The sequence below is a fragment of the Parambassis ranga genome, chromosome 4 (genome assembly GCF_900634625.1).
Source record: "Parambassis ranga chromosome 4, fParRan2.1, whole genome shotgun sequence".
NCBI classification, from domain to species: domain Eukaryota; kingdom Metazoa; phylum Chordata; class Actinopteri; family Ambassidae; genus Parambassis; species Parambassis ranga.
The window spans coordinates 8,470,072-8,484,536 of NC_041025.1; the positions used below are offsets into that span (position 1 = coordinate 8,470,072).

A 14,465-nucleotide genomic window follows, 5' to 3' on the forward strand; every position below is an offset into this window, starting at 1 on the left:
AAAATATTCTACCTGCTATAGCTGCAGTGTTTCATTTTAAACTCTGGGTGGCAGTGTATACCAATATTCATTATACCCACTGTTTGTTTACCTTAAAGAGGAATTTAATTTCACATGTGAATGTGAATGTGAATGCTGTGAATGTGAATATCTGTTGTGTGTGAGATCAAGCCTGTGTTAGAAAACCACAAACTTCACTCTGAGCTGTAAAGAGTAAAAAGAGCACACTGTAGGGAGTAACAGAAAGAGAGAGAGACCTTTAAAAAAGAAAGTGGGCTATTGTTTGTTACCACGACCCACTTATGAGACACATTCCTCAGCAGCCACGGGTTCTCCTTGTGATACTGCTATACATATCCTCCATGAGTGTGTGTGTGTGTGGGGGTGTATAGCTGGGTGTAATACATTTACATTTCTGTGGTATTAATTAGTTTTTTTCTTCATGTTTTCCCAGCTGCCCTATATGCATATGATGAGTCTGCATGCATCAAAGCCCGGTCAGGCCCATTGCACTTCTGCTCATACCATTCATCATTTCTACTAGAACTCCAAGTAGCTGCTACATAGCTACTCAGGTATCATGGTTTCATTACCTCAGCTGAGATAATAGACCTCATTCATCTGCCATCATCATATAAAAGTTGTTTGTGTTTGTGATTCACTGAGCAGTCAAGTGTTTCCTCACTCCGGTGTTTGCTCTAGATTCTACATCATGGGGTCCCTTTGCTACCACAGAGTATGCATGGCTGTGTGTGTGTGTGTGTGTGTGTGAATCTGGGGTGATGTGAGGGGAGGGTGTTGCACCCTACATGACTGAACAGCTACGATCGTGGCAGCCTGAGCCAATCAGCCGCCGAGCACCATGCCTCCTGATTCTTAATTGGCTGAATTTCCCGGTGAGCGCAGCTGATACACAGAGCCAGCTGGTTTTATCAGAGAATGAGCCTGGGAAACGGTGGGAAAGAGACTGAGAGGAGAGGCAGCGATACAGAGGCAAGATTCAGAGTGTGTGTGTGTGTGTGCAGCAGCAGTCAGTAATTACCTTCCAGCATCTAAACCAATCAAGAGCTGTAGAAAGAGATACAGAGGGAAGAAGCACATTTAGATTCTATTCCCAGGCAAAGAGGTAGACAGTGTGTTTATTGAATCAGAGTCAGAAAGGCAACGGAAGTGTTTTCTTTGGAGCGGCACAGCTCATCCTTTCTCATATTTGCAGACTCGTGCTGGGTGAAAACAGATGGACAAAATGAACCACAGCTCAGCTGAGGCAGAGGCTGAAACCATAGAACCACTGCGTTACCTCAGGTAGGCACCTGCCCATCTCCCTTCTTTTCTGTGTATTGCTCTTTTGCTTCTCTTTCTCTCAACTGTTCTTTTTCTGCTCTCTCCTTCCACACTGTTGCCAATTCACATGGCTGCTCTGAAATCAGTGAACAGTGTGAGGAAGAATTGGGCAGAATTAGACAGAGAGGAACATCCATATCAGCCTGTGGAATACAGGATGGGAACAGTTAACACTCATGTTTTACTCTGTTCAAAGCAAGCTTGCAAAAGATAATGAGGGAGTATCAATTATTTAAGTCGCCAACAACGGTGGCGACAGGGAAGGTAATAATTCCGATGCCTGCAGAAAAACACTGGTACGCCCCAGGAAACTTCTGCACTCATTTGCTAGTCTCCACTCCACTGAAGCCACAAATTGAATTAGGATTATGATTGAATTAGGAGGTCCATGCTTAATTTGGCATCATCAGGCTACATATTACCAACCGCCCAATCTTCTTATGATCCATCATTCATTCTTTGCGGATGAGATGTGCAATCATTTTGTTATGCAAGAGGAGGTTACCGTGGTGAGGCTGGCTGCCTCTGTAGCTTCACTTTTACTTTGTGACTGATGGAATCACAAAAAAACAGAAGTAGCCTACTTGTAATATACTTGACCTGTATGTGCTGCTGTTAAAACACAGGTAAGAGCTTTTCTCAGTCTTACACACACACACACACACACACACACAGAATTTTGACACAGACTGTATGAAACTGTTCACTACTAAACATCCAATTAAATTTGTGGGCACTGTACTCAAAGAGCCAAAATCAAACACAAGTAACTCTTTGGTTACGTTCAGGCACCAGAACTACTTGGTTTAGTTTAGAAAAACATGTTTTGGGTCTGTCAAATATTTTATATTTTATGTTCTGTTCATTGTATGCCTGTTACGCCATGTCTGTCATGTAAATTTAGCCTTACTTTAGTTTATTTACTTAATTTTATCTTAGTTTTTATCTTATTGCATGTTAATTGTTATATGTTCTTTGTATGCACCAATCACTAAGGCAAATTCCTAGTAATGTGAACCCCCTTCACTTACATGGCAATAAACATGATTCTGATTCTGATTCTGATTCTGAAATACAACAACAGTCACACAATATTGTGTGCCTCCTTCTACATTTCCATAAGGGCTTTCAGTTTTGTGCATTTCTTGACAAATGATGAAGAAAAAAAGAGTCAAAAAGGCACACAAACACACACACTGTGCATTGAACCCCTTTTTTGAAAGACTGAATGGTGTTAAAGCTTCCACTGCGATGGCAGGATCAGAATGTTTTCTGGCTGGATGCTTCCTGGCCTCGCCGTTTTTTGTCTCTGGCTAATCTACTGTAAACTGGGCATGTTGTCACTCAGGAGGAAACATCACTCCGCTCTGTCTTCCTTAAATGCACTTCAAATAGGATGATGCGCTTAGCCTTCACCCAAGGCTTCTTATTTCTTCGCGTATAAATATAATTCCAACAATATGCTGCACCTACATACTGCTGTGAGTCCAACGCTCGCAGTCATGATTATTGATTCAGCTACTCTGAACTCCTGACAGCCATCTGTTAACACTGTCTACATATTATTGCCTACATAATCAGTGCATTCATGTATGGATTAAATCTTTTCTCTGCGCTTATTTTACTCTTCAGCAACATATATAATTGCACTGCATTTGCATTCTTCTCCTTGTGTGTTGACATCCCAGCAGCTGAGGCTGGCAGAATAACTATCACCCAAGAGGCTTATGTCCCAGAAGTCAACCTCTCAGATCTCTGCAGCTTTATTTGGCCTAGCTGGCAGTCAATTAAGACAGTCAATTAAAGTCTCTATACAGAAGTATATGTGCAGAGGTAACTGATTAAACAGCTAATATCATTATCATCATCATCATCAGAGTCCATGTTTGTGCATACATTCCTTATGCTTATAAAGGATTCCCCTTTTAATTTAATCTGTGTATTACAATTCATTCTTAAATTACATCACTTAATAGGCGACAAGCAGCTGTTACAGCGAAAGCTAAGTGAGGATTTTGTGAACAAACAGATGAAGATTATCATCGTCTGGCACCATGAGCTTCATGATTTGTAAGCTCCACAGACAACCTAGATAAAGCTGTTCAATGATCTGATATAATTATATAGAAATTGTAAGTAAAGGATTTGCCCAAGGCAAGCAGAAACTCATTAAGTTAATGCATGAAATTCTTAATATGTGACAGTCCTGCTGTTTTAGTGTGATAATGGTTTAGACAGAAAGATCAAAAAGCCCTCCGAGCGCGATTCATTTTGCGTGCTGCTGTTTCTACAGAATGACAAACCGCACAGACGTGCACAGTGCTGCTCGTGAAACAGGAAGAACTTTCAGCACAGTCTTATGAGTATCCCCACATTAAAGTGCAGGTGTTGATGTGCTGCCTGAGGTGCTAGGTAACCTGTAAATGTTGGCAGTGGTTCTGAGCTGGGGATGGCTTTGGATCTGGCATGGTTACTGCTTGTAGCCCACAGCTTCTGAAAGTACAGATGAGCAATATTCAGAGGGCAAATTTTGGGTTTGTGTGTGATTTATTCCAGCAAATATTAACAGAGAGATCAGAGAGGGAGAGAACAGAATATGCAGCAGCACAAAAGCCTACATTTCTCTAAACCTGAGTATGTGTGATATGTGGCAATTATGTAGTGGTGACTCAACAAATCTGAGCACCTTGTTTTTTTCTTCTCTCATCTCTCTATTGATGATCCACTTTGTTCAACCTTTCCTCCATTTGTCCACCATACCTGAGTCCTGTAGCTAGCCTCAAAGAGAACTCATTTTCTTCAGTCCTTCCTTTGTTGCTGGTCTACCTGCCTGTCTGAGCCGCCCCCTGCTCGCCAAGCTGTCTGAATTTACCTGCTTTGCCTTCATGTCCCTCGTACCTCGGCAACGATGAATATTGGGCTTATTGTTATTCCTTTGGCTCGCCTCCCTCCTTTCAGCTCCCTGCCACAAATTCCCATGTTGGCAGCTCCATTTGCCTGTGTGACAGCTCAGGCATTTATTTATAGGCCAAATGTAATGATTGGGGCAGAGATGGAGCGAATGAGGGGAGAGATGATTTGCAAGCAGTGCAGTGTTTTGACCATCATTTTTTTCTCCTCCATTAAAGTGAGATTAGCTGTAAGAGTTCTTCATTCAGTGAGGGTGAAAGTGGAACATGTGGGGGCGAGGGGGAGTGACAGTCAGCAGAGGGTAAGCAGGATGAGGACGGGTTTCAAGTGAGTTATGGGATCCACAGTAAATGTGTTATTTTTTTATCTTAAGCAGCGTTGTATAGCGGTGAAGTGTGAACTAACTGAATTAAAGAAGCAAACAGGCAGCTGGAAGTGCATTCATACACAAATGATTTCATTACCTGAAGTATGGCTCGAGGTATTACGGTATTTTTGTGGTTCCTTCAAATCACACAACTCACCTATTACCTGGCCATTAAATAGTAATATATAAGCTAGTGAGCAAGTGAGGCTAAATGCTTTCATGTTCCCACAGACGATGCAAAGTATGATGAAGTATTTGTGTTTGACTGATATTGAATTAAATTGTAGCAATAACTACCATACTACATGTACTAGAAAGTAACTAATTTGTATGTTTACATATTTTATACTTTGCTCAGATGAGTTTTACCATAGCCCACGGCCAAATCATGCATCAACACCATTTGAATTTTGTCTCCTTGGAGCAGATTGTCTTGTCTATAGCTGCACTGCGAGTCTATATTTAATAATTAGCCTAAAGCATGTAGCTACATCTAGTGTATTTCCTAAACATACCAATATTATCATACAATTAGCTGTTTTGTAAATATATTAGAAATTAATATATTTTGTGACCATATATATTGGTATAAAAGCATTACATAAGAAGGGACAGGATAATTGTATTTTAATGAATTTTACAATACTGCTTTTTCGAGCTGTGTTTCACCTGAGGTTTGATGGCTCTTGTGTTCATTTGCCTGACTGGCCCAAAGCACAAAACAGTACAGATTCAGGTTTAAATTGGTCTCCAGGCAGCAGCCTTTGTTAATGAAGAACACAAGAGAGCCATTTGAGGTAGGCTGAGCCAAGACTCTGTCCTCCTCATTATGTCCACATTGTGAATCGTTTAAGGGATTTTAGTAGATGTATTGAGGGGGAGCATTCTTACAATGATGTCCCCGTCAGTATTATTAAACACACACAATAACAAATTTACAGTGCAGAATGAATAAGTGATGTTGTTTAAGCAGCTCAGAATGATAAAACCAATAATGATTTTTTTTTTTACAGCAGTTATAGCAAATCACTTGTAATTATCTTTATCATGTTGTAATCGGCTCAAACTGTATTAATTATTTACGCGCTTTTATGTCACCTGGGCGACCTTCACACTGTGAATACATAGTGTGTGTGCCTGTTCCGTGTGTCTCATTGTAATGGGGAATGACATGCAGGGACACAGCAGGATGGCGTTGATTTGCAGCTGAACTCTAATCAGGTTCCTACCTTCCTCTCACCTCTGATTACTGCTGGCTTTACATTAGACCAGATAATTGCGATAGAAAGAGGGTACTTCTTGTCCTTGAAATGGACCTTCTTTTCCCCCTGATTGTACCTCCTGTGTTCTCTCCTCATCTCTAAAACAATGGACTTTCACACACAAAAAGGAGGTGGTTATATAGCAGAGCTGCTGTCGAATTAGCCCTTTGAGGTGTCATGTATTGTTCTGCCTCTACCATCGTGATTAAGCACATACTGTATTTGAGGTATCAAAGACTGCACACTCGAGGCTTATAAAACCGTGAATGTGAACTTAAAGGATGCTTGTGAGGATCTGTATGTTTGTTTATGCCATTTGATTTGACAGCATGTAGTGTCTCATTGGTGCATGTACTCAAGCTCAGCATCTGTCAAGAACCCCTCTTCTAGATGCCTCCAGGCCCTTCACTGCTAAATTCTTATCAAATACTCCACTACAGCTACATATAATCTGCAGGAAGCAAAGGAAACTGATGCCTGGAAGGCAAGGAAACAATATCAATGTAAAAATTGCCAATTACTCCACGTATACAAGGACTCATGCTATAACGAAGAAGAAGAGGCAAACTTAGGGAATAGCAAATGTATCTCTGACAGGGTGATGTTGGATTTTGACACAAAGTGGAAGCCATCATTACCCAGCTACATATTGAGGTCATCAATCATTTTACATTATATATTCATTTAAACTGAAGTTTTTGTGACTTTTTATCCAGACTGGATGTTATGTCTTATACTGCAGCCTAACACAAGCTCAAGCTACAGTAAGCATAGAGTAATGCTTCAGGGTTTTTAGGTGTTAAAATCAACATCCTGGCCCTGCAGTGTGGGGAATCAGATACTTTTACTGTGGAAACAAGGTGTGGCTGGCCCATTGCATTCAGTGTGGAAGATGATGTCATTCTTCTTTTCAGATCATTTTTCTCTTTATAAAACACTAAAGTAGTGAAAACTTGCACTAATGACAGTGGCTTTAATTTGACTCTGAAACAGAGCACCATGCTATTATTAGAGACAGACCATTATTTAATTTGGCAGTTCCACACTGTGCCTCAATTACCTGCTGTTAATTAAACTATTGTGCTGCTTTAAGTATGATCTTTTAATATAATATTTCAGTAATTGTACAGTGCAGGTGATGCATATTCTTGGCCTGCTGCTCTCCGACATTTTTTCCTTACTCTTATTCAGGCTCCTTTTTGGTTCCATGTTGTGATACTGTGGCTGTTATGAATCCGCCCATGTTTCCTGCCCTTGATGCTGTTTGTTCCTAATTAGTCAGGGAAATGAATGATAGAAATCATGACATTATGAAAATAAGATCCAGGTTTAAAAAAAATCCTTCTGAGCTTTCTGACTTTCTTTTAAAATAAAATCCAGTGGAAAACATTAGAACTGTGCAACTACCTATAACTTACTTATGACAGCTTCAGATACTCAGACAGATTTTTAGGAAAAGCAGCACAGAGCCCGTGTAAATCTGTAAGCTTTTATCAAATGTGTGTCTAAACCATGCAGTCAGTGTGTGTGTAGAGGATGCATTGTCATTGTGTGTGAGCATTTGTTACATATTTTGTTTACCAAGCTACATTTAGAAAGCTGACAGGCGTGAAGAAGAGAAAAAAGAGGAGGGGATTATGGTAGTGTGTGTACCAGACAATAGTGTTGGCAGGCCGTGGGGAAAAAAGTCATATTATTCTGTGTGTGTGTTGCCACTGTCACCTCGATCTTCTGTTTCAATGAGGCTAATCAAATGTATGTAAGGCAGCTTCCTCAGTGACAGTCTCTCCTCTTGAGTCACTTAAATAGGTCATGGCCAAACTTTATATAAAAAGATTCAGTCCCCATTAATCTTTTGTTTTGTTGGCTTTTTTCCCACTTTATCTGTGACAATGTTGGGCTAAAAAAAATCAATAAAATCTGATAGTAAAATTTTAGATAGTAAACAATGTCATTAGAGTAATATGAAAACATCTCGTTTTGTTTGTTTCTAGCAGAATATATATGCTGCCCTCCGTTCAAACACATTTCCATCATAGATAGTGCAGGAGTGCAGGCGCTGCACCTTGTAAACAACAAAGATGGCAGCTCGGTATGCCCCCCCCCCCCAACTGACGGACTTTTGGATTGATGCAATTTTCCTGTGAGAAGTGCAAGCTTCCTGGCTATGAGTGCTGTATTATTAGTGGTTGTGGTGGCTTTAAATTATACCACCTATTCCACTATAAGTCAAGTATAACTACCATGTGACCAGCCTGTTGCATTATGATTTCAGCACAGGCTGCAGCAGTGTTTGGCTGTAAGGCCTGGATTCTCTCTGGATTAGATGAAGCAAAGATTACCTGGACTCTGGTGTATGCTCTGAAAAAGATGAGGGGGAAAAAGCGGAGCAGTTTGTGTTTGGCATGTTAAGTAGCGCAGCCTCACCAGGAAAATGTTAAAATGTTGTTGATATTTCCAGGCATGAAATGACCACTGTGTACATATGTGGTGACTAGCGCCCACCTGTAGGTGTATTTAAATAGTGTCAAATGTGTGCTGGGGAGGAAATACCACAGTAGCTGACAATGGCAATGAGTGAAAGGAAAGTCATGGTTCATAAAATGTGTTGTGAAAAGTGTCTGTATTAACCCAAACCACAAAAAACTAACCTAATACTGTGAGTTTAGCATAATTTAAATAAAAGGTTAAATAAATAAATGGTTCCATGGTGGATGTGAACCAAAGTCTGGAGCAAATCTATTCCTGCTGCTCCGTTGGTGACCATTCAGCCCCACAGCCAGACTGGATTAGCCACAAGGTGTCGAGTGCCAACTCGGCCATCCGGTGGTAACCTCCGGTCATCTGGAGTAGATGATTACCAAATGCGCCATTCACTGAAATGATACAAAAGTGAAATGCATGTCTGACACACTAAGTGTGTTCACCATTTTGAACTGCTGTCCGAATATGTAGTGAGAATCAGTGTATCCCACAATGCGTCATGACATGTAGTGTATGATCAGTGGTAGCTATATTAGCATTCTGTACAGTCAAATGGCAAAACCCACTTGAGAAAATATTATGAGTGGTGTCTGAAAGTGTTTGTTTGATGGTGATCAAGCAAACATGAAGTGCAACAAACTCCAGCACCCCTAGTGCCTTGGAGGATGCATCAGTGTGTATAGAGCATCTATCAAAGGTTCCAGCCTCCTCTTCTGTTCTCTTTTCTGTTTTTTGACCACTGTCTGCTTTTCACTTGATAGACTGCCTCTTCAGACTTTGAGATTTCAGTCATTACCTCCTGCTGACCTTTGCCTGCCTCATCCTTTCAGTAAATCCACAATAGCTCAAGACGCAGACAGAGTGTACTCCGCCCATACAGGGTGGTTGTTTTCTTTGCAGTGGGCAGTTGGAGATCTCTCCCTGCCAAAAAGTCTACATCTGAATATCTGAGCAGGAAGCTGCTGAGAGAACAGATTCTCAACTTTTCTTACAAGAGCAACATGATTCCAAAAACAATACTCTCCATTAAATGACCAAACTCTCCATTTTTATTTTCCCCTCCTTCACTTGGGAGATTTGCTGACAGAGGTCAGAGCTGTTCTGAGGACTGTGAAGAGTAAGAGGAGTGTTCTCATGGTGACAGAATGGGAGCGATGCCCAGTAGCAGCTTGCCTTATGTTATCCAAATCAATGCAGGGAGAAGGAGAAAAAGATGCAGAGGAGAGACGAGAACTGAGGAGGAGATAGGAGGAGATAAGGGGAGTGTATTAAGATGGAGAGAAAAATCAAAGCGATAAATGGATCCGGTGGAAGGCGGTGGAGGTGGCATCCTAGCCTTCACTTTTCTATCAGTTATTACCACTTGTCAGTCACATTGTGTGTGTTTTTTATTTTGCCAGTTGCCATAGGAACTGACCCTAGCTACACCCCAGTGAAAGATACAGGCTGGCTGAGTGCGTCGTGTGCAGGTGATCTGTTTGTTAAAGCTCCTAACAGGGAGGAATGCAACACTCAAGTGAAATGTGTAGATCAGTTGAATAGATGATCATCACCTGTGCTGTGTTTACATTGAAATAAATTGGCAGAAGGCAAAGAGGGAGACAGATGAATCAATATTGTTACATAGATTCCTAATCAGTGATGCACTTTTCTTTCCATAAAAGCATTTGTGTCCTTGTGACATTTTGTGTTTGTGTTATTTTTTCTTTCCTCTGTGTACATCTTCATATACAGAGTGTGCCCCACTGCCTGCAGCCAGGAAGGCTTTCCCAATCTTCACTAATTGGGTTCACTGTCTCGCTCTGTCGAGTCCTGATTGTGGTTCTGTTTTGTTTCCCATCAGGGGAACACTGTCACTGAATTCTGATTATGTAAATGACTTGTCTTGTCTTTTATATAGCTCTCTGTCATTGTTGTTTACCACACCCTCTGCCTTCTCCTCTGGATTATATAAAGAGGAGTTAAAGCTGGCTTTTGAAAGTCAAGATTATAAAGCAAAGCAACAGAGCTTCTTGGTGGTGTTCCTTGTATATGAGGTGTATTAAAAAGCACAGAAAACATACTGACTGTTGTCGGTAAAGGCTAAAGCACCTATAACACACATGCTTGTTTGTGAGATGGTTAATAACATTTATTAGCTGTTGGTATGCAGTTCTAATTACCTAGAAATACTAGGGATTGTTTTTTACCTAACTACACATCTGAGCTCAGACTCAGGGCTCTTATAATGAGGCAATCAGCAGAGGAATGTTCTCCTCCTGCACGTCTTGATGGACAGTTGCTAAGAGCAGACACGCTGGTGACCTGCCAGCCAGCAGGCTAATGGTGAAGCCGAGAGAGGAAAGCAGCAATAACCACCAAGGGGAATCAACACACAATCAACTGAATGTTTACACTGAATGAGGATATCAAAACACGAGAGATGAGGGGGAGGAAATGAGAGAAACACAGGTGAAGAAACATGGACAGGAGCCATGGGTTTTCTCTGAGCTCACAAATATATGAGTCTCTCACACAGCGACAAATCTGATTTCTGTATTTAAGCTATCTAACAATTCTGTAATCATGAAGGGTTAGACAGAGGAGGAACATGCAATTCTGTAGCTTTTTTATGATTTTTGTCAGCTCACTGTAATTAGTACATATAAAGCCCTGAGGTCTCCCACAGTCACATGAGACAGAGTGGGTGGCTCTGAAATTGTCAACACCGGACATCATTTCTCAAGAGGCTTTTTATGTAACACTGCTGAAATACCAATGTTGTTTTGCTTGACAAAAATGTACAAGCAGGGACAGGACCAGGAGGAAAAGGAAAAACAAAGGGAACATAGACAACCAGCTGTATCCATAGAAAGGAATGGCACATGGTACAGATGTGGCAGAGGTGGGTTGACAATGGCTGATTTTAAAAACAAAGGCCTATGGATGGTCTACTGAGATGCATTTGCGTCAGAGCGACAGAGAAACATGATTATCAACTGAATGTTTTGTTAATTTTTGAGAATGTGTTGATACGAGGACGGGAATGTCCTGTCTATACTCAGGAGCCTTTTTCCATTCATCCACTGAATGTGTGTTTTGAAACTCTGGTGAGAAAGTAGCTCATGTTTGAGTCAAGTTCTATCTCCAGCTGAATTTTTTCATTATACAGACATTTGTTGTGTCACTTTTTGTGTGAATAACTGTGTTGTGAATATCTTTCAACTGAGGCTGTCTGAAAATGTGTGCTGTTATCTTTGTTTTTAAAGGACGTCTCTCAGCTCTCCATGACCGATTTGATTTTGATTGGAATGTTGATTTATAACTAGCTTTACAGTGTGACATTTCACAACTAAAATACACACTTACTGAATAAACTGCATCATTTAAACTGGTTCTTATTTAGCACAACCCTTGTGATTGGTGCCTCGCCTCCACAGATACCTTACTGTGTTACTTCCTTAAGCCTCAGCCTGATTCCAATGCGTTTCACACATAGCAGTAACACACGTAAACAGTGTAGCCTACATGTAATCATGACCACACAGCATCACTGCATGGATTTCCACCCACTCCTCCAGTGATTTTGAGCCAGCAGACATCGTCTCTATAATGAATTCAAGCCATGCGCCTCAATCAGTAACTGTTACGTACACCTAGATGAGAAATGAGACTATACATTTTATCTGTACAGTGTATAGCTTTTACAATAACTGTCTCAAAAACCCAGACCTAACCCTTGAGTAAGCAGTAAGGCAACAGTGGACATAAGACATAGTCTTACTTTAAGCTTTGTTGAACAGGTAGAGGTGGTGTCTTCCTCCTGAACCCAGTTTGTTCCACAGGAGACATGCTGGGTCTCCCATACTATGTTTGGAGATTTTGGGAACCATGAGAAAACCTGGACTTTGACAGCAATATGAATATATGTCAATATTAAGGTCCACAAGTATGATGGGGCTTGGCCACTACGATGAGTTAGGACAATAAGATCATTCACTAACATTTATATGTGAGTGGAAATTGAAGGAAAGAAGCAGTTCCTCTTTCCATCTACCAAACATTCAAGGTCAGGGTAATGAGATTAGTCAGCCTTGAGGAGATTGAATAATGATCATCCAATTTGTCATGCATGTGAAAAAAAATGTTTGGTTGTTCAACTGTGGACGATTGTTTTCATCAGTTACCACAGGCAAGGAGGTTTGTTTGTAGGTCTGTGCTATAAATTGCAATGGCTAACATTTATTGCATAATGGGGCTTCGCGCCTGTTAAATGACTAAAAGCAACTTGGTATAATTTATTTGATTAAATATATATGATGATTTTATTATGTTGCAGACATATGTTCTAAAGTAGCATGCTGTACCACTGTGCAATATAGCATTCAGCTGAAGTAGCCTATACAAAGCTGTTTTTCTTTCATTTACAGTATCTTTTTACCTTTTGTCATTTTGGTGACAGACTGGTTGTCATTGATTGAAAGCATTACCATAACTAGTGCTGACATATGTGGCCAGTTGACAGCAGGAGGAGAGTTAACGGGAGAGTGGACCAGTTGTGGTGTGTTTTCAGCCTGACACAGAGTTCCTGCCACACTTCTCCCTCCTCCTCACACTGCCTACACCCAAAAATCAGCTGACAGAAACAACAGCTCCCTCCCTCCAGTTTTACATCATGTGCTAAAAAAGCACCACTTTATTAAAATATGTCACACAAACCTAACTTTTATGGCTGTAATGACATTAATGAATGTTTTTGAAAGAACATTTACAACAACTATCAGCTGTGATGGTGAGGTGATGAATGTGTTTTTGTAGGCAGCATGACAGTAGCAGTCTTTTGCTCCTCCAGATCACACCTTTGCAGCATGCAGTGCTCACATCTGTACCTCCTGCTGCTCTTGCTCTTTCACCTCCTAATCATCTGTGAAGGAGGTGAGAAGGACTGTATGCACTCACTCATGTCATGTCATGTGGAAATCTACACCCTACTACACCCTACCAGGCTCCCCTAGGCTGCACAGCTTGTGTGACATTCTGTTGCTAATGTATAGAAAATGCCACATGTGCATACATTACTCAGCTGAGCATGTTGGTGCAAAAGCCGTTGGTTGCCCGAGGTTACGGCTGCACACATGGACCTTTAGTAGACAAACTGGTCTGTTAGTGAGGGATGATGCCAAGGTAGAGAACATTTGAGCAGCAGCTGGGCTTTAATATCCATTTGTGAAGTTGTGAGCTTGTGACATGTGTTACTTGAGTGCGTGTCAATAAGCTGACACCGTGCTACAGGGGCTGGATAATTGCCTGTGTAAAAAGGCTCTTCACCAAGGGAGGAGTTTAATGTTTGTGCAATTGAGTCATATCAGTCTCCTGCTCTGGAACACTCCTGTCCATGATAACGTCTGGCAGCTCTGCTCCAATCAGAGGCAACTAGCTGGAGTATTCCTCTCATGTTTTCGTTGTTCTCTCTCATCAATGTCATTGTTTTTATTCAAAGCATCCCTAAAGAATACTCTCCTCATCATCTCCACCATCCTTACACCTCTCATACATTTCCTCGTGCCACCTGTCACCCAAGCGTCTTAAACACTCCCACACACACACACTCATCTGTGAATACACACATGCCAGTGAAGCTGTAAAAGGTCGGCCGAATGCCAGTTTCGATATGATGGCTCTCTGGTCCCTCTCATGGTACCGCCTGCTGCTGCTCTCATCAATTATGAACAGCCTGCATGTTGGGTGTGAGTGTGTGTGTTTGTGTATGTATGTGTGCAGGTACAGGTTTTGTGGGAATGTATTTAAGTCAAAAACAAAAACATCGCTTGGTGTAAAGGCTCCTGGACAAATAGTGTGAGAAAATGAGAGCGGTGGCTGCATGGGCCTGATTAATATGCTGTGTGGTGCATATGTGCTGCATATGTTGTGTATCTAATTGTCTTTCAGTTGACCTACCTGCCTTTTCTTTATGAAACATCTGCAAAGAGACTGACTGGATCACACATTCACATACTTATGTTGAATGCACAGTCACAGGATGATTAGGTAGGGAAAAGGTGAACAATTTATGTGAAGCTACTTCAAAGAAAGCCTTGGAGAATTTTCAGCAGCAGAAG

The 14,465-nt window shown here is 41.1% G+C and overlaps 1 protein-coding gene across 4 annotated transcripts in view; it reads left to right on the top strand.

The window, feature by feature from the left end:
* Nucleotides 1-721: 721 nt before the first annotated feature.
* Nucleotides 722-14,465, top strand: part of yjefn3 (YjeF N-terminal domain containing 3) — a 34,692-nt gene continuing 20,948 nt past the window's right edge. The window contains exons 1-2 of one of the 4 annotated variants that reach the window (XM_028404193.1): nt 722-896; nt 1,217-1,305. In XM_028404193.1, coding sequence (XP_028259994.1) covers nt 1,238-1,305 — 68 coding nt within the window. In that variant the 5' untranslated portion in view covers nt 722-896; nt 1,217-1,237. The other 3 variants (XM_028404190.1, XM_028404192.1, XM_028404194.1) reach the window with 3 other exon arrangements.